At 42.3% G+C, this 24,273-nt stretch overlaps 1 protein-coding gene across 3 annotated transcripts; it reads right to left on the bottom strand.

Moving 5' to 3' along the window:
• Positions 1–221: 221 nt before the first annotated feature.
• On the bottom strand, positions 222–24,273 carry LOC121550239 (ral guanine nucleotide dissociation stimulator). 3 transcript variants are annotated; one of them, XM_041862410.2, is made up of 18 exons: positions 24,160–24,273; positions 13,388–13,692; positions 13,198–13,272; positions 12,875–13,068; positions 12,593–12,717; positions 12,251–12,466; positions 12,051–12,154; positions 11,701–11,785; positions 8,668–8,745; positions 8,424–8,510; positions 8,272–8,304; positions 8,022–8,143; positions 7,829–7,924; positions 6,019–6,223; positions 5,717–5,791; positions 5,197–5,454; positions 4,884–4,998; positions 222–2,876 (listed from the first exon to the last, which is right to left on the bottom strand). In XM_041862410.2, exons 1-18 carry the CDS (start codon positions 24,271–24,273, stop codon positions 2,701–2,703), a joined length of 2,463 nt encoding a protein of 820 aa, XP_041718344.2. In that variant the 3' UTR covers positions 222–2,700. The 3 variants fall into 3 exon arrangements, with proteins under 3 accessions (XP_041718344.2, XP_041718342.2, XP_041718343.2); XM_041862408.2 differs by lacking the exon at positions 24,160–24,273 and adding an exon at positions 21,634–21,962; XM_041862409.2 differs by lacking the exons at positions 5,717–5,791; positions 24,160–24,273 and adding an exon at positions 21,634–21,963.

The raw sequence follows: 24,273 nt of genomic DNA, 5'->3' as shown, positions 1-24,273 counted from the left end.
CAATGGAGTAGGGACATCCCAGGGATAAGATACTGTAGCCTATGTTCATCATATATGTTTTCCTGTGAATATTCTTCAATTGTTGTAATTTATTGTGTAGGCTGTATGAGGGCATCAAACTGTTGATCTGTTTATACCAGGGGTGAGGATTCCTATTACATCTGCCAAGGAAGGAGCCATCTTCTCACCTGACTTGAACTAAATTACACCAAAACAATGAGTGAAATTAGTGAGTATTTACTTTTGTAAACTTAAGTGTTTATTTGTATATACATGAGTATATATTAATCTATAAATATGTAAGAGAGGAAATAATGTACAATGCATAGCAAAATCTCTGTACAAACCAATAAATAATGCCAGGTCAACAAATACATAAACAAAGACAATTCCATATGACATCTTAATATTTTAAGTTCTTAAATAATTAAGAATAGAAAAGCATGAGACAAGACACTGCAAATACATATGAAGGTTTTAACTCTATGATAATGGCAATGCCAACAGATACTGCCAAATTAATATGCAGAGGAGGACCAGTCATTCCAGGTAAAGCAAAGCAAGCAAATTATGTAAATTATGAATAACACCACAAAACAACCAGGGATCAATCAAGTGGTAGTAAACACAGAAAGTTATGTAAAGCATAAAATATACTGAACCATTTCAAATGTCAAGAGTCAAATGAGTTACTTTTACTATTCAGGAAAGTGGTCCGGTTTCTCCAAGGGTAACCAGTAATAACCACACAGCCACCTAGGCTTGAACAGTGTATCTGAGGTTCTTAGAATGAAACAAATATTGTATTTTGAGAGTCACAGACACCCCCCCTCATCCTCCCTCACCCACCTAACTCATCTCTTTGGCACATATAGGGAGGGGTAAACCAGTTGCCACCTTTTCTCCACGACCTGAAATATTTTCTACCACCACATGGAGCTCTTATCTATTCTCCGTCACGGTTGAGGTTTCCCCTTTAATTGTGTCATAATGGAGAGCGAGACAGAGAGAGAATGTGTGTTCACAGTGCTCTGCATAGAAGGGAGCCAATCAGAGTGATCGACAAAGACCCAATCACAGTGTAAGGGAGCAAATCACAGTGAGGGAGTTTGATTAAGTGCACCAGGCTATGGCCCATGACGTGAACGGGCAAAAGCGGTAAGGGAGGAGCGCCCTTCTCAAATTGAACTGTAATCTGCGCCACTCGGTCATGTTGTCAACAAGGCAGCATGATGCATCGTTCAGAAACATACAACATCTCTTTTCCATAAAATATATGTTTGAATTTTCAAATTAGTTTTCATTGGGAAGGCAGATAAAGCCTTTTTATCAAAAGCAATCATTCTGCATGTGAAAACACAGAATCCTACTAATTAAACCACGTGCTTAACCTACGTCACTTTTGTTTAGAGCCGACTTCGCCATTGACCAAAACGGGGCACATGGCTCACGCCTGGGAGGCAGCCCGGTTACAAAGCTAATGCAATCAACGCTAACCCAGTTCACTCGGGGCAGGCTGGGGCATTAATTGAATGCCCCCAGTGACACAGCACAGCACAGCAGAGATAACCAATCATTATGCTATGTATGTCCTCCCAAAAAATAACTATTCTAGGCCATGGATAGTTAACATCATTGGGGAGTTTCCACCATATTGCTATTACTCATCTCTATGGTCCTATCATGGTCATCAAGGAAAGGACACATATTTAAAAAGCAATTTAAGGGGGTTGGGACCAGTCGTATGAAAGTCCCAAAGTCATGCTTGTCTTCACCCCAAAAAGTTTAGAAAAAATGAAGGTGAATAATTGACCTTTAGAAAATGTACATTTAGCAGCAGCCCCGTAGCAAAGTAAAGGTTGGCAAAAACAACTAAAGCAATAGCCTAACTGTAATGGGAACATCGTCAAACCATTGCAAAGTAATGCTGATATTATATTGTGAAGCTGGGTATTTTTTTATACCCTAATACTGTATCTCTATCACGCCTCTGTTTTTGTCTTCTTTTACACCTAACTCTCAGTAATCTTTCAAATGTTTATTTTGAGCATATTGAGCCCCATTGCTACATCCTTCTTCCTTATAGGGGTTATAATTCAATATAACAAGATGTCTCTTGGCTGCTCTTAATAGAGTGTACACTACTCACACCTTGTTTTCTCTGAAATGGGCACAGACTTTGACCTATATTCAATATAGCAGCGTCTGCAGTAAACTCTTCAAACTTACAAAAGACCACCTCTCCATCTAATCACACCGGGATAGCACACCAGGCCACTTTTGTTTTCTGTACGTTCCTTCCTTGCGCTCCTGTTAACTATATTTACTAACACCCCTCTTATCATCACAGAGTCAGAGAGTGTGTAACATGACCAGATATTCCACATATATCTGTAAACACCATTGACACAAACTCAGGCACGAAGGGCTAGGGACAACACATTGTTAAGCTCCCAATAATCAAGGCCTGAGCCAAGAAGACATCAGTCGTTTCAGGCTTGTCTGGAGAGTCCTGGTCTGGACACAATTGTGTTGATACCGGTAAGTGCTTCTCCTGCTTTGCTGCCTGCTTATGATGCATGCAGACAGTTCTTGTTTTACACTAGGCTCCATCTCTAGTGTAGTTCTCAGATCCTTTAGTTATGGTGGATTTAGAGGGCCTTAATACAGCAGACTGACAGAGAGCTGGGACACTCGCCCTCAGAAGAACCCTTTGGCAATTTTCTGGCCCTTCTGCTTCATGCGGGGCAGCGTAGAGCTGGCTACACTCTTGACCCGGCCTGTCTTGGCCAAGCTACGTTTCTTCAGCACAAAGTCATAGTTGGCGGTAGAGTTCATGGCATAGAAAACGTTGGCATTGTCTGGGATCCGCAGCTCTATAGGGTGAGAGGAGAGGTGTATATATTGTTAGTAAAAACATTTGTTTTCCAGGTAAGTAATGAATAAGTTAGCACACTATACAAGATGGATGGATAAGAGTGGCAGTTGTAAGAACAACAAATTGATATACTATTAATGACAAACTGTTTGAATGATAATGAAAAGTATTATATGGGTGACAACGAAATATGAAAAAGTCCAATGCAGACGTTTTTATCTCAATATCAAATCATTTCTGTCGTAATGGGTCGATTGATACCGGAGCTCCGATGCAGTTTTCAAAGCACTATCAAAGATTTTTTATAACTAAACCAAGATAGACCACAGCCCTTAGTTTCAAACGGGAACAAATGAGTCATAGTGGGCAGAACAAGCAAGGAGGTAGGCAGAGCCAAGCATGAGTAAGCGAGATCCTATTGGTGCGTTCTAGCATAAATTTGCATATTTCAGTTAGGGAACGCCTACTTTGAAGTGCGCGTGTGCAATAACTCAATTCGCCTTTGCACTCCTAAACAATGCAATTTTTTAAAACTTTGGCAAAGGGTAAAGTCTACAAAACTTAGTCCACTCTGTTCGTTACATATTTTAGTTTTGGGAACTGAAAACTGTATTGAGATTAAATGTTTAATCGATGAGAAAATTAGCAGAATGTCGGCCAAAATCCATCTCGTTCCATCTTCTCCCACTGCCGGCCACTGGGCTTCCTCTCACTACCATATTTGGTAGTGAATGGAAACGCCAAGCGGATGCTTCACATTTATACATCCTGTGAAATATCTGTCTCATTGTTCTATCTGTGGCACTATTGATCTGACACAATGTCTGATGCTCATTTCAAAGTAACATCATCATGTGATCAACGACGTCCAAAGTTTTTTATCACAGGATTTTTCTAACCGTGCTTTGCAAAAATCGAGATCCCACTGATTTCGCCGTGGTTCCAGTGCTTTCTTCGATTCCAAGCTGCTTTCAAACACCGACCTCTACTGAACACTGTACTTACAATGTAGTTAGGATTTTTTATTGAAGTGTAACCTGAACGGTAGCTCAGCAGGTTGAGTCGAGGTCTTAGGGACCAGGGCCCAGATTCAAAAAACCTTCTTAAGAAGACATTTCTTCTTAACTACCATTTGTTCCTTAATTGTAGATTTAAGAAGAAAGTTAAGCAAAGTTGCTATTCCTCAAAAAGGTTATTGGACATTTTCTTGCGCTATTTCTTATGTTTCTCCTTAAGCAAAAAGTTAAGAAGAAATTAGATTCTTGAAAATAAAGTTATTGGAAATGTTCTTAATTCCAAGATAGCTAAACCCTTGTCTTAAACTCAAGGCAGTGAGAGAAAAAGCTCATAAAAGCAATTGAACATGTTTAATTCACTCACAAACTTCATCTGAAAGTTTCAGTATTGATTATTTTAAACCCAAGAACATGTTTTAGAACAGTAATCTCAGTAAGAAATATGCTAACATGATTGCCATTGCTAGCTAGATTGCAAGCTAAAACGGTTGCCTAGCAACAAACATCTGAAGAAGATTTGTAAGAAGATATTTGAGAAGTTCGCAAGAAAATCATATTTTGTTTCTTAAGAATGGATAGCAATTAAGTACTGTGATCGTTTTCAATTAAAATGGTCAAAAAGAAACAAAAAAAGCTTCTTAGCAAAGAGACATTTCTCAAGGAAGATTTTTGCTAGGACTGTCTGGGAGTGGTCTGAGTGGGGAGGTGGAAAACAGAAAACCAGCTGTTATTGGCAGAGCAGTTTGGAACTCTTTTTCTATTGATCGATTAACTGATGTCACCAGGCAGGCCAAAACTCCATCCCACCAAAACAGGCAGAAATTTTATTTTCAACCAGCTCTTACACTAAATGGCCATTATTATCATTTTCACAATTTCACAGTATTATTTCAACCTCATATTGTGGAGATATATATAAAACACAGGAAAATCACGTTTTTGACTGCACTGGGCCTTTAACATCTTTTTTTGGTAAATTATTATATTACCTTTTTCTTCAGAGATTTTCTGCATCAGCTCATAGTCCTCAGCTTTCTCTTGCTCCAGGTTGTGTTTCACCATGGCCTTCCTGATGACTGCTGGCATCTTGTCCTGACTGGTCACCTGCACCAGGAGATAAAGAATACATTTTTAATTGACATTTAAAACTGATTTGCCTGAAATCTCTTCTCTGGCTCAGACATTGTTAATTGAATCAACCGCTCTCTGCTAACAATTAATTTTCCACAACAAAAACATTTCACAAGAAATGGATCTATCAATCTATAATAACTCTCTCCTGCTCCTCCTCCTTTGTCTTACCAGGATGCTCTTGTACATGTTGCCGTTGTCCACGTCCAGGCTGACTCTGATGATGCAGCAGTCATCCACCTGCTGGTTGTAGCGGGGCAGGGAAAGGGTGGAGTAGCAGGATACGGCTGAGACTGAGCGCTTGTGGGAGCGGGAGGCGCCTGGGAGAGGAGTGGAGGAGGACACAGAGGAGGACGAAGCGCTGCTGGAGCCTGAACCAGAACCCATCCCTGATGTGTCTAGAGATGACAGGGAAGTGGACTCCCAAAACTAGAGAAAGAGATAGAGAGATTGATTACAACCATTTACAATCCACAGAACAAGCTTCTGTTGCAGAGTGGCATGCGGCAATAAACAAATAAAATGTGAAATGTGAAGGTATGAGTCGTATGTATGAAGATGATGAGGATGAGAAGCTGAGAAGTAATGTCTGTGATGATGAGACGGTAGTGAGAAAGGAGGTTAGAAAATAAGAAAACCCCTAGTGTTAGAGTGAGAGGGTTAGAAAGAAAAGGCTGGTGAGTGGAAGTACCGTGAAGTTGGGATCAGGAGTCTGGCACTCTTTCCCCAAAGCAGAGATGGAATGTTTTACTGAGGATGTAGAGGTCTATAGCAGGAATCAGAGCCACAGTTAGCCAAAAGTCAGACCGGTAAAGTAAGTACATAAGTCTCATGGCCCTTAATCATTATAGAAGATTAATTCAAAGACATGATGATGTCTGGACTGAAATTGCTGCAGCGATGCTGTAATTTCAGTATCTCAGAAAAAAAATCAAGATGGATGTGTGTGGCATGATGAGATGCCTCTGCATCTGGTGGGATTGTTCTCCTCACTTTTCTCTCGTGGGCGTCCGGTGAGTCGGACAGGAAGCTGGCGTTGATATCCTCCAGGTCAGAGCCGCTGGAGCCGGCTGAGGTGACGCTGAGGGTGTCCCCACTATCAACTCCCCCTCCCTGGTACGGCCTGAAGTGGGACTGGTCAAACGACTTGGAGTGGGAGCTTCCTGCACTGCTGCAGCTGGCCTCAGTTAACTGGCGACTGGAGATGGAGGAAAACACAGAGATGTATGAGAATGGGGCCTCTAAAAACATCAGACTGTACACAATGGAAAACACACCGGGTAAGGATGTATGCTAAAAATAAAAATGTCAACTACACTGAACAAAAATATAAACGCAACATGCAACAATTTCTAAGATTTTACTGAGTTACAGTTCATATAAGGAAATCATACAATTGAAATAAAAATAATTAGGCCCTAATCTCTGGATTTCACATGACTGGGAATGCAGATACGCATTTGTTAGTCACAGATACCTTTAAAAAAAGGTAGGGGTGTGCATCAGAAAACCAGTCAGTATCTGGTGTGACCACCATTTGCCTCATGCTGCGTGACACATCTACTTCGCATAGAGTTGATCAGGCTGTTGATTGTGGCCTGGGGAATGTTGTCCCACTCCTCTTCAATGGCTGTGAAGTTGCTGGATATTGGCGGGAACTGGAACACGCTGTTGTACATGTCGATCCATAGCATCCCAAACATGCAAAAACTGGGACATTTTCAGCTTCCAGGAATTGTGTACAAAGATCCTTGCGACATGGGGCCGTGCAGTATCATGCTAAAAAATGAGGTGATGGCTGCGGATGAATTGCACGACAATGGGCCTCAGGATCTCATCACGGTATCTCTGTGCATTCAAATTGCCATTGATCAAATGCAATTGTGTTCGATGTCTGTAGCTTATGCCTGCCTGCCCATACCATAACCCCACCGCCACCATGGGGTACTCTGTTCACAACATTAACATCAGCAAACCGCTCGCCCACATGACGCCATACATGCTGTCTGCCATCTACCCAGTACAGTTGAAACTGGCATTCATCCGTGAAGAGCACACTTCTACAGCATGCCAGTGGCCATTAAAGGTGAGCATTTGCCCACTGAAAGTCGGTTACGACGCCGAACTGCAGTCAGGTCAAGACCCTGGTGAGGACAACGAGCACACAGATGAGCTTCCTGAGACCATTTTTGACAGTTTGTGCAGAAATTTTTCGGTTGTGCAAACCCACAGTTTCATCAGCTGTCCGGATGGCTGGTCTCAGACGATCCCGCAGGTGAAGAAGCCAGATGTGAAGGTCCTGGGCTGGCATGGTTACACTTGGTCTGGGGTTGTGAGGCCAGTTGGACGTACTGCGAAATTCTCTAAAACGACGTTGGAGGCGGTTTATGGTAGAGAAATGAACATTCAATTAACTGGTAACAGCTCTGGTGGACATTAGTGCAATCAGCATGCCAATTGCACACTCCCTCAAAACTTGACACATCTGTGGCATTGTGTTGTGTGACAAAACTGCACCTGTGTAATGATCATGCTGTTTCATCAGCTTCTTGATATGCCACACCTGTCAGGTGGATTAATTATCTTGGCAAAGGAGAAATGCTCACTACCAGGGATGTAAACAAATGTGTGTACAACATTTGAGAGAAATAAGCTTTTTGTGTGTGTGGAACATTTCTGTGATATTTTATTTCAGCTCATGAAACATGGGACCAACACTTTACATGTTGCGTTTATATTTATGTTCAGTATATAATACATTTAGGGATAGTGTGAAAAGTTGTTTATACAATATGGGACTTACTCGCTCCAGCGTTTCATGATGCCCCCGTTCTTCTTGGCTCTGAGAGTGTTGCTGGCGGACTCTGACAGCGGTTCAATCTCACAGGACAGAGTGTAGCTGTGAACAAAAGACATGGAAATGACAACACTGTATGCCCATATACATTTCATTATTTTAATTTACATTTCATCAAAATCCTTAGGCCTCTCCTCACCTCTCTGCCTCACTGAGTCTCTCCACTTCTGAGAACCAATCCCTGAAGAGGCTGTCCTGGGTGAAACTGTAGTTGTTGGACGCCAGCTGCAGCAGCTTAATCTGAGCTATCACCTCAAACTCCTGCAGAGAGAGAGAGGGGGGGGGGTGAGTCTCTGCCAGTCACCTCTGATGGGTCACAACCATAATGGCGGGGTGTCTCCCTGTTTATCAACACCTATTTATTAGAGGCACATATGAATTGAATTTACCTTTCGTCGCTTCTCAAAGTTGATGAGTCCACTCTGGAATAGAGAACAAATAACAATAAGATGTGGGCATCTTTTCATGTTGCTATAAACAGACTAAACAAGTAGACTGAAGAGGCTACAGGATCCAGAGATAGCTAGAGATAGACTCTCACCTCTGTGAAGTCTTTCATAGCCGTGTCCATCATGACCAGGTCAGTGAGGAAGGTGCCCAGGTAAGGAATGGTCCCCTGCATCACCCCCTGGGACAGAGACAGAGTCAGAGAGAGGAGTTATGAGAGGGCAGTGACCACAGGAGCAATATCACTCATATTACCGCTAGATGGCGCTATGAACACAATAACAGCATAAAGTGGTTGACATTGGTATTTCATGTTTAAAAAAAACATATAGACTCACCAAGTCTCTCTGCTGTTGGTGTCTCCTCTGTGCTCGTTTAGGGTTCATCTCCAGGGTGGCAAATTTGGAGGTGCCCTCCTGCAGAGAGAGAGAGAGGAGAATCTGGTTTTACAAAATTGCCTAGAACAGTGCAAAAACCAGATAGGAAACAACTGGTAATGGCCATGATTACAATTTCAGAAGAGTAGACGGGGCTTAACTAATTCACAAATGTATGAGAGGGTGCAGTATGGGCACTGCTGAGTTAGCTCTCACGTTTCTGTGACTGATGCAAACCAGAGGGATTCTTCACCTTATGTAATCAGAGCTTGCAATCCTACACAGGCCTGGTTTGGTTGGACATATACAGTCGAAGTTGGAAGTTTACATACACTTAGGTTGGAGTCATTAAAACTCGTTTTTTAACCACTCCACAAGTTTCTTGTTAGCAAACTATAGTTTTGGCAAGTCGGTTAGGACATCTACTTTGTGCATGACACAAGTAATCTTTCCAACAATTGTTTACAGACAGATTATTTCACTTATAATTCACTGTATCACAATTCCAGTGGGTCAGAAGTTACATTCCCTAAATTGACTGTGCCTTTAAACTGCTCGGAAAATTCCAGGAAATGATGTCATGGCTTTAGAAGCTTCTGATAGGCTAATTGACATCATTTGAGTCAATTGGAGGTGTACCTGTGGATGTATTTCAAGGCCTACCTTCAAACTCAGTGACTCTTTGCTTGACATCATGGAAAAATGAAAAGAAATCAGCCAAGACCTCAGAAAAAAAATTGTAGACCTGGTTCATCCTTGGGATCAATTTCCAAACGCCTGAAGGTACCACGTTGATCTCTACAAACAATAGTACGCAAGTATAAACACCATGGGACCACGCAGCCGTCATACCGCTCAGGAAGGAGACGCGTTCTGTCTCCTAGAGATGAACGTACTTTGGTGCGAAAATTGCAAATCAATCCCAGAACAACAGCAAAGGACCTTGTGAAGATGCTGCAGGAAACAGGTACAAAAGTATCTATATCCACAGTAAAACGAGTCATATCGACATAACCTGAAAGGCCGCTCAGCAAGGAAGAAGCCACTGCTCCAAAACCGCCATTAAAAAGCCAGACTACGGTTTGCAACTGCACATGGGGACAAAGATCGTACTTTTTGGAGAAATGTCCTCTGGTCTGATGAAACAAAAATATAACTGTTTGGCCATAATGACCATCGTTATGTTTGGAGGAAAAAGGGAGGGACTTGCAAGCCGAAGAACACCATCCCAACCGTGAAGCATGGGGGTGGCAGCATCATGCTGTGGGGGTGCTTTTCTGCAGGAGGGACTGGTTCACTTCACAAAATAGATGGCATCATGAGGAAGGACAATTATGTGGATATATTGAAGCAACATCTCAAGACATCAGTCAGGAAGTTAAAGCTTGGTCGCAAATGGGTCTTCCAAATAGACAATGACCCCAAGCATACTTCCAAAGTTGTGGCAAAATGGCTTAAGGACAACATAGTCAAGGTATTGGAGTGGCCATCACAAAGCCCTGACCTCAATCCTATAGAAAATGTGTGGGCAGAACTGAAATGGCGTGTGCGAGCAAGGAGGCCTACAAACCTGACTCAGTTACACCAGCTCTGTCAGGAGGAATGGGCCAAAATTCACACAACTTATTGTGGGAAGCTTGTGGAAGGCTACCCGAAACGTTTGACCCAAGTTAAACAATTTAAAGGCAATGCTGCCAAATACTAATTGAGTGTATGTAAACTTCTGACCCACTGGGAATTTGATGAAAGAAATAAAAGCTGAAATAAATCATTCTCTCTACTATTATTCTGACATTTCACATTCTTAAAATAAAGTGGTGATCCTAACTGACCTGAGAGAGGGAATTTTTACTAGGATTAAATGTCAGAAATTGTGAAAAACTGAGTTTAAATGTATTTGGCTAAGGTGTATGTAAACTTCCGACTTCAACTGTAGATAGAGCAGTAGTGGTAAGTGGGAGCAGAGGTAAGCAGGACAACGCCTTGGGATATCCCTTACAGGCTCATGCATCATTAGGGTGGGCTCTTATCTGTACCTGCCAACTGCCTATGACGTCAGCAGGGATTTCCTCTGAGAAGGCACAGGTTTCCTCCGTCAATTCACAGCCAATGTATAAGTACGTCGGCAAGCACCCCAGGCTTCAATGTTAGGGCCAATTCATATACACGTCTAATAGCCTAGGATAGCCATACGTTTTGGAGAAAACCTCTGCTTTTTCCAATCATAATTGCTTCGTATGACATCAAAGCAATTTCACAATTTCACCAGTGAAAGAATATGCTGGCAGTTAAAGAGTAACTTATGCTAAATAGGCATAACAATGGCGAGGGCACTTCCTATTTCTTTGTGCAGGAATGTATTCAGGTGAGCAGACTAAATATGTTTATCTTGGAGGATTCAGATATAACTGAACATGTTGTTCGCTATCTAATCCTCTGTGGGCTTCATCAAAGAGAATCTGATCTGCCTCTAGTCCTGGTAGAAGCACTGAGACTCATGTTGAAAGAGTAAAATATTAATGACTACTGCCACAGCCTACAACGCTGGTGACACGCTCTTCTTCTCCAGGCATGCGGTTACACATATCAAGTCCTCTCGAAACACAAACACACTGATACTTGCACTGGTGGATCTGATACATTTTAGAGAGAACACTACAAGGTAAGATTCTATACTGTGTTGTACAACTCATGATAAATGAGCTAGCAACTGAGATGAGACAAGGTTTTAGCTAGTTTGTCTATTTATTTTCAAGTTGCTATGGAGACCCAGCTCTAGAGATAGAGATGAGGGCCAATAGAGCAGTAATGGGTCAGCCAGCCATATTTCCTGTCAACTACTTAGTTGTCAAAACCCACGTTTGACACAACCACATCCTGTTTTTAAATGCTGTTCATAACCTAAAAGATCTACTAGGTGCTGAGTAACCTTCAGGTCATTTATGCACACAATCGCCTCTACATCCACGTTTTTCCCTATGATCTTTGACCCACCTTGACCAGCAGCTCTCGGCTTAGAGAGTAGTTGTTGTCATCTGAGAAGATTTCTGACAGCTCACGGAAGGTGCGGAAATTCTCTCTGTTGGCAGAATAAGTCAAATAGGTCAAAAGATGAACCTGACATCTCAGTGGCAAAGACAAACCTAAACTGCAAAAAAACTCAAAATAACAATTACATTTTAACCTCTACCATCAACCCAACCATAGACCCATGTCACTAATTATGTTTTTCTTGGTGGTTGGGGAACTTGACCATGAAAAACCCCTGGTTCAATTTATAATCTAATAGTAAACCCTCCACCCCATCCAACTGTTACCCCTCTGTCGCTGATCCCCTGTCTCACCTGGACACCTCATCCCAGGTCCTCTTGAGTCGGTGGAGAGAGTTACACTGCAGGGCAGAGAGGATAGCTCGCAGAGACGAGAAGTTCTTGAGGATCCGACATTCCTACACACAACAGAAAGAAAAACAGACATGACCAATGACCTACAACTGAAACTAACTGTTGAGTGATTGAGCCAGAGAGTGGGTCTAATGCCTTACCCTGGCCACCTCTATCCAGTGCTCCACCAGTCTGGCCCGCTGTGTGGGCTTCAGACAGGGGTTGCTCAGGCAGGTGCTGATGACACAGTTGGTGACACAGTTGAACTGAGCCACTGTGGCCCGAATGGTGGGGGCCAGGTGCTCCTTCCCCTTCTTATCCCGCTGGGACCAGATGCCCCCCAGGCAGTGGTAGGGGACCACCTTCTTGAACAGATCCTACATGGTGAGGTCAGGGGGGAGGGAGAGAGAATGTAAGGGTAAGTAAGGGTGAGCACAAAGCAGTTGAAATTCAAGTAACTTGAAATCGAGCAGTAAGTTGAAGTTAAGAGGGGAATGTCTCACCGCATCCATGAGTGTGAACTGCTCGGCAACCATGATGGGGTCAAAGGAAAGTAAGTTCAGGGCAGGAAGCTCATCCTCAAAGACACTCTCTTCCTGCGTGGCGAAAGGACAGCCAATGTGCTCCACTGTAAAGAAAACACAGATGAGCTAATAATCAGACTGCCTAAATGACCGTCTACATTACCAGTTCACCACAGCCCTTAATAAGCATCAGCATCCCCATCATCCCTGATATCTCTGAGACACAGACAAGCACCAGTTTAACCCTATACTGGCTCTCACCATCAAGGTCCGGCTCACACCGATGCCTGTGGTGGAAGAGGTCCAACAGGTTGAGTGCACGGCGCTCCAGGTCAGAGCCAGGGAAGTGTTGGTGCAGGTAGGACATCAGGTGGTGTAGACAGCTATACTGTGGAGGACTCCAGAAGTCCTCTGAGTACTGGTCCAGCCAAGCCCCCAGGATGGACGACACAGTGCTGCAAGACACAACCCAGAGGGAAGAGGCAGGGAATGAGGAGACGTGCAGATGACAGAGAGGGAAGAGTACCTGTGGTACACATGTGCAATCATTGTCCATAAAAAATCTGGTCTCCCCAGATGCTTACTTTCTGAGCTCTGTGTAGTCCTCCTGAGTGTGTCCGTGTACGTCTATACCAGGTTGGTTCTGAAGTTTGGCATACCTAAGACATGAAGGACAACGTTGTACAAAGGGAGCTTACACGTAAACTGTGTATAGTGTGTTTGTGTGTACACATGAATGTGTGGTTTTAGCTTCATAGCTGACCGTCTCTGTACCTGTTGAGTAGGAGGTCCAGCACCTGCTTGGTGGTGGCGAAGGAGCGGTAGGTGCAGAGGAAGATGGTGACGTAGGTGGAGTCCTTGCCCCTGAACGCAGACACCATGTATTCCACCAGCCTTTCCAGCGTGCCAGCCTTAATGGTGCGTACTTTACATGTCTCATACAGGCAGAGAGCAGAGTCTGTCTCCACGCCCAGCCATCGCTGCCCCTTACTAGCCGACTGGTGCAGCTGCACTTTCCTCAGGGTGATGGTGAAGATTACCCCCTTCTCCACCTCCTCTCCGATCTCCTGTGTCGAGCTCTACAGGAAAAACAAGACAGCAAAATGTAGGAAATACACAAACAACGATTGAGATCGGGCCTTTGCTCTCTCTCTCTCTCTCCCTCACTCACTCACTCACACACACACTTAGTGTGTGTGTCTATCAGTGGAGGCTGCTGAGGGGAGGACGGCTCATAATGGCTGGAATGGAGTCAATGGAATGGTATCAACCACATAGAAACCACGTGTTTGATGTGTTTGATACCATTCCATTGACTCCATTCCAGCCATTATTATGAGCCGACCTCCCCTCAGCAGCCTCCACTGGTGTATATGCATAAATAACAATACTGTTGCAGCAAACAGAGGTTGCTATAGATACACAGCCCAACAACACAGCACATGCCTTACAAACAAGGAACTAACACAAGCTGCTTGCGCAATGAAAGAGGACACAAAACAGTTCACTGTTGTTGAGTACTGTCACCATTAGTTTTTTTCTCCAGCTCTCCAACCCAGAATGATGTAAACAGTAACGGTCATTTATACTCACACAGTCTGACATAACCACTACATGTAGCAGAATACATTTACATTACATTTTAGGACTTTACAGTGAGCATCCCAGGCACTTGACCCAGCCAAGCAACATCGGTTTAATCACTTTTTGGCTTCCGACCTCTATGGGGGACTGGTATGTACAGTAATCTAGCATGCCACAGACATTAGTCACACCCTTACTTGTGTATCTGTCACACATTATTAATCAGAACCTTTCAGTAGCTAGATATACAGCAGCGCCTCTCTCATACATCTGCTGTTAGTCATAGCCTACTCTGTACTCTCTCACCTTCAATCACACAGCTGCTCTGTTTGGCTTGGTTTCCATGGAGTGGAGCAGGTGAATTTCCAGTTCAAGTGCTATATTCATACTAACACTGATGCAACCTATTTTTGAACAGAAGTGTTTACTGTATGTTGTTACAAATCAGTTGTTACATGTTTGTATGGCAGAGGCTGAGCACACAAGCATTGGACTTGACAGTGAGAGGAGCCCTTATCAGCTGAGCCACACAGAAATGCTGCTGGCTTATCAATCTAAATCCAATGGAACACAGCCCTGATCTTAACATAAGGGCAACCTTTCACTCTCTACAGTGCCTTGCAAAAAGTATTCATCCCCCTTGGCGTTTTTCCTATTTTGTTGCATTACAACCTGTAATTTAAATTTATTTTTATTTGGATTTCATGTAATGGACATACACAAAATAGTCCAAATTGGTGAAGTGAAATGAAAAAAATAACTTGTTTCAAAAAATAAATAACGGAAAAGTGGTGCGTGCATATGTATTCACACCCTTTGCTATGAAGCCCCTAAATAAAATCTGGTGCAACCAATTACCTTCAGAATTCACATAATTAGTTAAATAAAGCCCACCTGTGCGCAATCTAAGTGTCACATGATCTGTCACATGATCTCAGTATATATACACCTGTTCTGAAAGGCCCCAGAGTCTGCAACACCATTAAGCAAGGGGCACCACCAAGCAAGCGGCACCATGAAGACCATGGAGCTCTCCAAACAGGTCAGGGACAAAGTTATGGAGAAGTACAGATCAGGGTTATAAAAACATATCAGAAACTTTGAACATCCCACAGAGCACCATTAAATCCATTATTAAAAAATTGAAAGAATATGGCACTACAACAAACCTGCCAAAACTCATGAACCAGGCAAGGAGGGCATTAATCCGAGAGGCAACAAAGAGACCAAAGTTAACCCTGAAGGAGCTGCAAAGCTCCACAGCTGAGATTGGAGTATCTGTCCATAGGACCACTTTAAGCCGTACACTCCACAGAGCTGGGCTTTACAGAAGAGTGGCCAGAAAAAAGCCATCGCTTAAAGAAAAAAATAAGCAAACACGTTTGGTGTTCGCCAAAAGGCATGTGGGAGACTCCCTAAACATATGGAAGAAGGTACTCTGGTCAGATGAGACTAAAATTGAGCTTTTTGGCCATCAAGGAAAACACTATGTCTGGCGCAAACCCAACACCTCTCATCACCCCGAGAACACCATGCCCACAGTGAAGCATGGTGGTGGCAGCATCATGATGTGGGGATGTTTTTCCATCGGCAGGGACTGGGAAACTGGTCAGAATTTAAGGAATGATGGATGGCGCTAAAGACAGGGAAATTCTTGAGGGAAACCTGTTTCAGTCTTCCAGAGATTTGAGACTGGGACGGAGGTTCACTTTCCAGCAGGACAATGACCCTAAGCATACTGCTAAAGCAACACTCGAGTGGTTTAAGGGGAAATATTTAAATGTCTTGGAGTGTGTTTGAGGCATTTCTGCATAAACCTTTATTTTGCGGATTAATGCCTGTTATTCTGTGATTTCCCCTCCTGCGCCTGACTCCTTCAACACCACCTCATCACAGGTATAACTTAAAGATTGCTGTCCACCAGCAGAACCCATCCAACTTGAAGGAGCTTGAGGCTCCCAGTGGCTAGATGTGCCAAGCTTATAGAGACATACCCCAAGAGACTTTCAGCTGTAATTGCTGCAAAAGGTGGCTCTACAAAGTATTGACTTTGGACGGGGGGGTGAATAGTTATGCATGCTCAAGTTTTCTGTTTTTTTGTCTTATTTCTTGTTTGTTTCACAATAAAACATATTTTGCATCTTCAAAGTGGTAGGCATGTTGTGTAAATCAAATGATACAAACCTCCCAAAAATCAATTTTAATTCCAGGTTGTAAGGCAACAAAATAGGAAACATGCTAAGAGGGGTGAATACTTTCGCAAGCCACTGTATGTTCATGGAACATGGCCTCAAATCAGTGCTATTCAGATCCACCAGGTCTTGAATAATGAATGAATGAAAAGAAGAAAGAAACTATAATCGTACTGTAAATGTAGATTAAAGGGTTTAGATAACATTACGTTTGTATGGAAAACTCTATTTGTGTAGTCAGTGTATGTGTATACAGTGATGAACTGTGGTTGCCTGTGGTCTGGCTGTGCCTCACATGACCTATTTACAACTGCGGAAAAGTCAGGGGACTCTCCGAGGCCTCCAGACACCAGGTTACCATGGAAACAAGAGGAAACTCCCAGAGAGCCACAGGAACAGGGCATAAGTAACGAGAACAGCTTCCCCCATTTAGCCTTAACCAGTCGTATCCCCTCTCTGCCTGATTCATAGCTTAGTCAGAGACAGAGGTGGCATGGGAAGCCCTAGTAGTGTACCTTTGGTCTCAATTCCACTTTTCTGTAGTTCTAACACAAAAAGAGCCAATCATCACACACATACAATATATAGATGTAGGATCTTAATTCGAGCCAGTTTGCTACAGCAGGAAAATAATCCTGCAGCAACAGGAAATGTTAATTATTATGTGGATTGTAATTAATGGACATTTTTGTAAGGGAAAATCAAGTCTGAAATTTCAGAAGCCTTTTTAAATCTGTGAGTACTCGTTCATATGATAATTGTATTATTTAGCAGACACTCTTATCCAGAGCAAGTAGGGTTAAGTGCCTTGCTCATAGGGCACATTGACAGATTTTTCACAGAGTCGGCTCAGGGATTAGAACCAGCGACCTTTCGGTTACTGGTACAACGCTCTTAACCACTAAGCTACCTGCCACCCCACAAGGGTGTGATGATGACACGATATACTAGACAATGGTGGGAAATCTCTAATAGGGAAGAAAGGAAAGGAGACTCATCAGTTTATCAGAAAGCGAAATCTAACTGGAAAGACCATCAAAAACGAAAGAATGAAAACTAGCCTTTAATGGGCAGGCCAGGGACCTCTCTGTAACCACAACAACTGCAACATTTGAATTGGTTCCATTTCGCAAGCTCACTTTTTATGCAATACTGTGTCCGAATGAAAACTTCATTGGGGAACTTTTCTGTCAATGCAAGTCAACAATGAGTGGTCATATTCATGTTCTCATCTATGTACTATGCATCCCATCCATAAAACATCCATGTACAGCTTCGGATAATTTTTTCTAGAGCATAATCTTAACTATAATCACAAATATCCACACAAGTTACACAAACTTTGCAGAAAATGTCCCATAGACATCAAAACACACACAAAACAACAACCAAGTATGTAATTAACTATTCAGAGGGAGAATATGATTTGCTATTGACTTATTTGTTTGACAAATTATATGTCCAATTTGTTCACTACCACATATGTAGAAATACTCTTTAAATTCCTAAGCCCTAATATTTTAATTATTGCATGATTAACAATAACACTTTTCAATTTTGGTCCGCCATCTTTTACCAAGGAGAATTTGTGCAAGTATAACCAGTTTAATCACTTCGATTGCCCTAATAAACTCAAAACTGAAATAAAAGTGCAGTACTTTATCATCATAACAATATATTGGCTAGAAGACTATGCATCATGGCTAATGGACTAGGGCCAAAGGAAGGACACACTTATACAGAGTGATGACATCATCCACAAGACAAAGTGGCTCCTCCTCTCTACCCTTGGTTGTACCACTATCAGTAATTTAATATTTCAGATGACAGAGTGACTATAACAGTTTCAATCTTATGCCAAGCCTGTGACACAGCACTCCTGAGATAGACCGAGTTATCTACAGACTCTCACTACACCACTGTTTCAGCTCAAGGATGTATAACTGTATAGGGAATACAGGGGCTATAGGGGCACTAAAGCGATCAATGGCCATTGGCTGAAGTGTCAAATTAATTTCAGTGTACTGAGTTTCTTTGTACACAACTGAACCATTGAATTCCAATACTGTACATTCACCATGCTTTCTCAGCTGAAGGAGAAGAATGGCTGTGATTGTAGTGGCGAGGGGGATTAAGCATTAGGTAATTGTGTTACTGGAGAGGATTAGATTAGAGGAGAGAGAGAGAGGGTTAGTACATGTAGGAGTGGAGACTGAATTGCCCTCTCTAAGCTTGTTACATGTACAAATGATGGAAACATACTGTCTTTAATAACAATGGAGCGTTTGAGTTCCAGCCTTTAGTTTCACAAGCTTGGTGAAACTCTTAAGGCAGCATTTATTCTTCAGAAGGATATTGAACATATTTAGAAACATGCATGCCAGGAGGCGGTGTTACTGGTAACATACAGCACACACACACACACACACACACACACACACACACACACACACACACACACACACACACACACACACACACACACACACACAGGTTGTATAAGCACTATCCCAGAATTACAGATGTTTTGCCTGCCAATTCTTGATCTGATGTAACAACTAACAACATTCAATGTCACTGTATCAATTAAGCTCTTGTCCTCATCTGATCTCCTCTGATCGAAGGAGGCATTATGTAAGGCCAACCAATTTGATTAGTCATCCCCATTGCTTCTTTGCAGCAACTTCTCAGTGAAAAACAACTGTTAAAGGTACAGACCCATAGTATAATATATGCTGAAGTATTCGTACTTCTTTACACTTTCCCCATATGCCTATAAGGCCAATATTGAGCATCAGCAGATAGCAGCCATATAGAAACTCTGAAACATCACTATGAACTTCAGTAGGCCTACATGTTATACATTTTGATAAGAGTCAAATCACTAGGATACTACCACACCCCACATGTTCAGTTTAGTGACACTAGCTATAGGACATGAGCCTATAATTACTGACTCAGTATTGATGGAGAGTTCTTTACGCACAGCTCACTAGCTTACCTCAAATAGTGGTAGTTCAGGGTCCAAATGGGTAAAACTGTGAAGGACCACAGTTTCAGCTCAAGGATGTATAACTGTATAGGGATTACAGGGGCTATAGGGGCACTAAAGCGATCAACGGCCATTGGCTGAAGTGTCAAATTAATTTCAGTGTACAGAGTTTCTTTGTACACAACTGAACCATTGAATTCCAATACTGTACATTCACCATGCTTTCTCAGCTGAAGGAAAAGAATGGCTGTGATTGTAGTGGCGAGGGGATTAAGCATTAGGTAATTGTGTTACTGGAGAGGATTAGATTAGAGGAGAGAGAGAGAGGGTTAGTACATGTAGGAGTGGAGACTGAATTGCCCTCTCTAAGCTTGTTACATGTACAAATGATGGAAACATACTGTCTTTAATAACAATGGAGCGTTTGAGTTCCAGCCTTTAGTTTCACAAGCTTGGTGAAACTCTTAAGGCAGCATTTATTCTTCAGAAGGATATTGAACATATTTAGAAACATGCATGCCAGAAGGTGGTGTTACTGGTAACATACAGCACACACACACACACACACACACACACACACACACACACACACACACACACACACACACACGGGTTGTATAAGCAGTAAGCACTATCCCAGAATTACAGATGTTTTGCCTGCCAATTCTTGATCTGATGTAACAACTAACAACATTCAAAGTCACTGTATCAATTAAGCTCTTGTCCTCATCTGATCTCCTCTGATCGAAGGAGGCATTATGTAAGGCCAACCAATTTGATTAGTCATCCCCATTGCTTTATTTGCGGCAACTTCTCAGTGAAAAACAACTGTTAAAGGTACAGACCCATAGTATAATATATGCTGAAGTATTCGTACTTCTTTACACTTTCTCCATATGCCTATAAGGCCAATATTGAACATCAGCAGATAGCAGCCATATAGAAACTCTGAAACATCACTATGAACTTCAGTAGGCCTACATGTTATACATTTTGATAAGAGTCAAATCAATAGGATACTACCACACTCCACATGTTCAGTTTAGTGACACTAGCTATAGGACATGAGCCTATAATTACTGACTCAGTATTGATGGAGAGTTCTTTACGCACAGCTCACTGGCTTACCTCAAATAGTGGTAGTTCAGGGTCCAAATGGGTAAAACTGTGAAGGACCACAGTTTCAGCTCAAGGATGTATAACTGTATAGGGATTACAGGGGCTATAGGGGCACTAAAGCGATCAACGGCCATTGGCTGAAGTGTCAAATTAATTTCAGTGTACAGAGTTTCTTTGTACACAACTGAACCATTGAATTCCAATACTGTACATTCACCATGCTTTCTCAGCTGAAGGAAAAGAATGGCTGTGATTGTAGTGGCGAGGGGGATTAAGCATTAGGTAATTGTGTTACTGGAGAGGATTAGATTAGAGGAGAGAGAGAGAGGGTTAGTACATGTAGGAGTGGAGACTGAATTGCCCTCTCTAAGCTTGTTACATGTACAAATGATGGAAACATACTGTCTTTAATAACAATGGAGCGTTTGAGTTCCAGCCTTTAGTTTCACAAGCTTGGTGAAACTCTTAAGGCAGCATTTATTCTTCAGAAGGATATTGAACATATTTAGAAACATGCATGCCAGAAGGTGGTGTTACTGGTAACATACAGCACACACACACACACACACACACACACACACACACACACACACACACACACACACACACACACACGGGTTGTATAAGCAGTAAGCACTATCCCAGAATTACAGATGTTTTGCCTGCCAATTCTTGATCTGATGTAACAACTAACAACATTCAAAGTCACTGTATCAATTAAGCTCTTGTCCTCATCTGATCTCCTCTGATCGAAGGAGGCATTATGTAAGGCCAACCAATTTGATTAGTCATCCCCATTGCTTTATTTGCGGCAACTTCTCAGTGAAAAACAACTGTTAAAGGTACAGACCCATAGTATAATATATGCTGAAGTATTCGTACTTCTTTACACTTTCTCCATATGCCTATAAGGCCAATATTGAACATCAGCAGATAGCAGCCATATAGAAACTCTGAAACATCACTATGAACTTCAGTAGGCCTACATGTTATACATTTTGATAAGAGTCAAATCAATAGGATACTACCACACTCCACATGTTCAGTTTAGTGACACTAGCTATAGGACATGAGCCTATAATTACTGACTCAGTATTGATGGAGAGTTCTTTACGCACAGCTCACTGGCTTACCTCAAATAGTGGTAGTTCAGGGTCCAAATGGGTAAAACTGTGAAGGACCACCGGGCTTTCGTCCTCTCCAACCTCCAGCTTTACCCCATCCCAAATATTGCGCACCTTCCATGTTCCAGCATCAAACATCTCATCGAGGTATCCCGATTTGATGTTTTGCGCATCGGAGTACATCCCCATAAAGTGGACCATTAGTAAAGGATACGATTACGACAGTCAATAGCTGCTGTGACAACCTATCTTGGTCGTACATCCATAGTTCCTTCGTATGATATTCTACAATAACATTCCTTTTACCATGGACCCAACCACAGAGTAAAAAGCGACTTACATAGACGGAGTATACTACTGTAATAAAGGCGAGCGCCTCGACCTACTGTACTTGAAAATGCATGACTCATTTGCGGAAAGTACCTCATAGCTCCACCTTTCTTATGCTTCACGTCTCTCGGGGAATCGTTGTTACTATTATGTCGCTGTGGAAACCGTCTCCAGAGAAGTTATTGTATATTGAAGATTCATACATCGGTCCGGTTAAAATGTATTCAATGTATGTATCCATTACGGGCAACAACAGAGGTATTATAAATATAAAAGGATAGAAAACAACAAGAGCGTATATGACACCAAAACCTTAGAATAAATCTAATGGATGGACCATAGTCAGTGAACCATTGCGAAGGCAAGTGAATCCTTTAGATGTTATGTAACCCCCAGGGAATGGGTGAGTATAACAGTACAACTTCAATTAGTGCTGGGGTATTATTACAACTATGCAATGACTCCTAAGCAATTATCTTGAGGTGAGGCAACAACTATAAATAGCATTCAATACCTTTCTCCTTTTTAGAAAACAGCTGCTTATCTAAAAAATATGATATGTTTGCAGGTTGTAATATGGCATTATTAGGCTTTTTATGTTCTGTGGATGAGTGCTCATGTCATCTCCAACATTGACTGGACAGACAATTTGGATGGTATTTATCTTGAGTGACACTTCCCTCTGCTGGTCAGAATTGGGCACACTTGGAGCCGCTTAAGAACCAAACATAACTACAACACATTGCAAAATACAATATTCAACAACATACACTTTTCTAAGTGTGAGAAAGAAAATAAAAACAGGTGTGACTGTGAATTGGTTCATTCACATCTGCTTTAACAACAGGGGGTGTTTTCTCCAATACATTCCTGAACCCACATTTTCTCCCATTTCCCATCATTCAGCAGCACAAAATAGAGATTACCGGTGCTGCTATGCTTCAGATTCACAAATCTCTCCCTGAGCAGCTGTATGGGATGAGGAGATACAGAAAGAGAGAGAGAGAGAGAGAGAGAGAGAGAGAGAGAGAGAGAGAGAGAGAGAGAGAGAGATGGGGTAGTGAGAGGGAGAGTTGTCAGCCTGCAGGTGCAACCAGCTGGCTACCTTTTGCCCTCCTATGATTTAACCACAGTCCACCCTCTTCAATTTGTCAGGCTTCCTGCTTGAATCAATAAACAGTGTTGTTCTGCTATGGCACTGACAGATACCCCAACATGGTTTACTCTCAGGAGAGTGACTTCATCCACATGAACACACGCATGCACACGCGCACACACAACACACACACTTTGCATAATACAGGCAGCCCACTCTACCATAATTGCAATAATTTGAGTTGTCTGACATTTTCAGCCAACCAACACATTCAACCGATAATTCCTGAGGTTGCAATGGCAAGTTAATTTCCCATTATCCATAATTTAGCAAGAATAACCAAGCATAAATTAATCCAGCTTGAAAAGCATCCCTTGTCATCAGCAAATCTACATGTTCTTAACTGACTTGCTTAGTTAAATAAAGGTTAAATACATGACAGTATCTGTTGACTATGAAACAAACTCTTTACAAAAATGATTTAGCTGCTAATTATCAAATTGCTGTTGCTGATCAGAATTTTAAGATGAGATTGCCTGCATCATTCCATCCTCAGGTCTTTGGTCAAATGCCTCTTCCATGGTGGGTCAGGGCCATGCAACACAGGCCATGGTGTTTTCAGTCTCAGGTCAGTGTTACATGAGTTCAGTCCTTGGACACTCCTCTCCTGACAAGCCCCTGTGAGCAAACAGACCCAGACAGGCAGGTCTCACCACAGGACAACAGGCCTTTTGATCAACCATTAAACATGTGCAAGCTATTCAGAAGAAAAACAAATAATGCTGATCACAACAATTGTCTTTGTGAGTTAACTGAGAGGAGACCCTGGCCTGTCATTGTGTTTTTGGCCACTCTGAGGACACCTCAGGTTTTGCAATTGTACTATTACTACTAACATATAACTACAAAATACAGAAGCATGATCATATCACACTTAGAACAGAAACAACAAAGCCAAGCTATTGGATAATATGCCACTGCTAAATGTGAGGAACACACACACACTGTATGCACACACGCACATGCTCAAGCTCATAAATTGTTTTCATTTATCAAAGAAACTCAACTCTTCCTGCCGTAACATTGAGTGTAGCAGAGTTGATGCCTACCTTTCGGTCTACCTCTCTGTGTTTCACAGTAATGAAGGCAGCCTGGCACATAGACTGACTCCTACAACAGCCTCCACCCCTCAGCAGTCCACAGGTCCACTGAGCCCACCACAT

This window comes from Coregonus clupeaformis, chromosome 18 (assembly GCF_020615455.1).
Source record: "Coregonus clupeaformis isolate EN_2021a chromosome 18, ASM2061545v1, whole genome shotgun sequence".
Lineage (NCBI taxonomy): Eukaryota > Metazoa > Chordata > Actinopteri > Salmoniformes > Salmonidae > Coregonus > Coregonus clupeaformis.
Note: the sequence above shows the minus strand (reverse complement) of the source record. Positions and strands in the feature narration are given on the sequence as shown.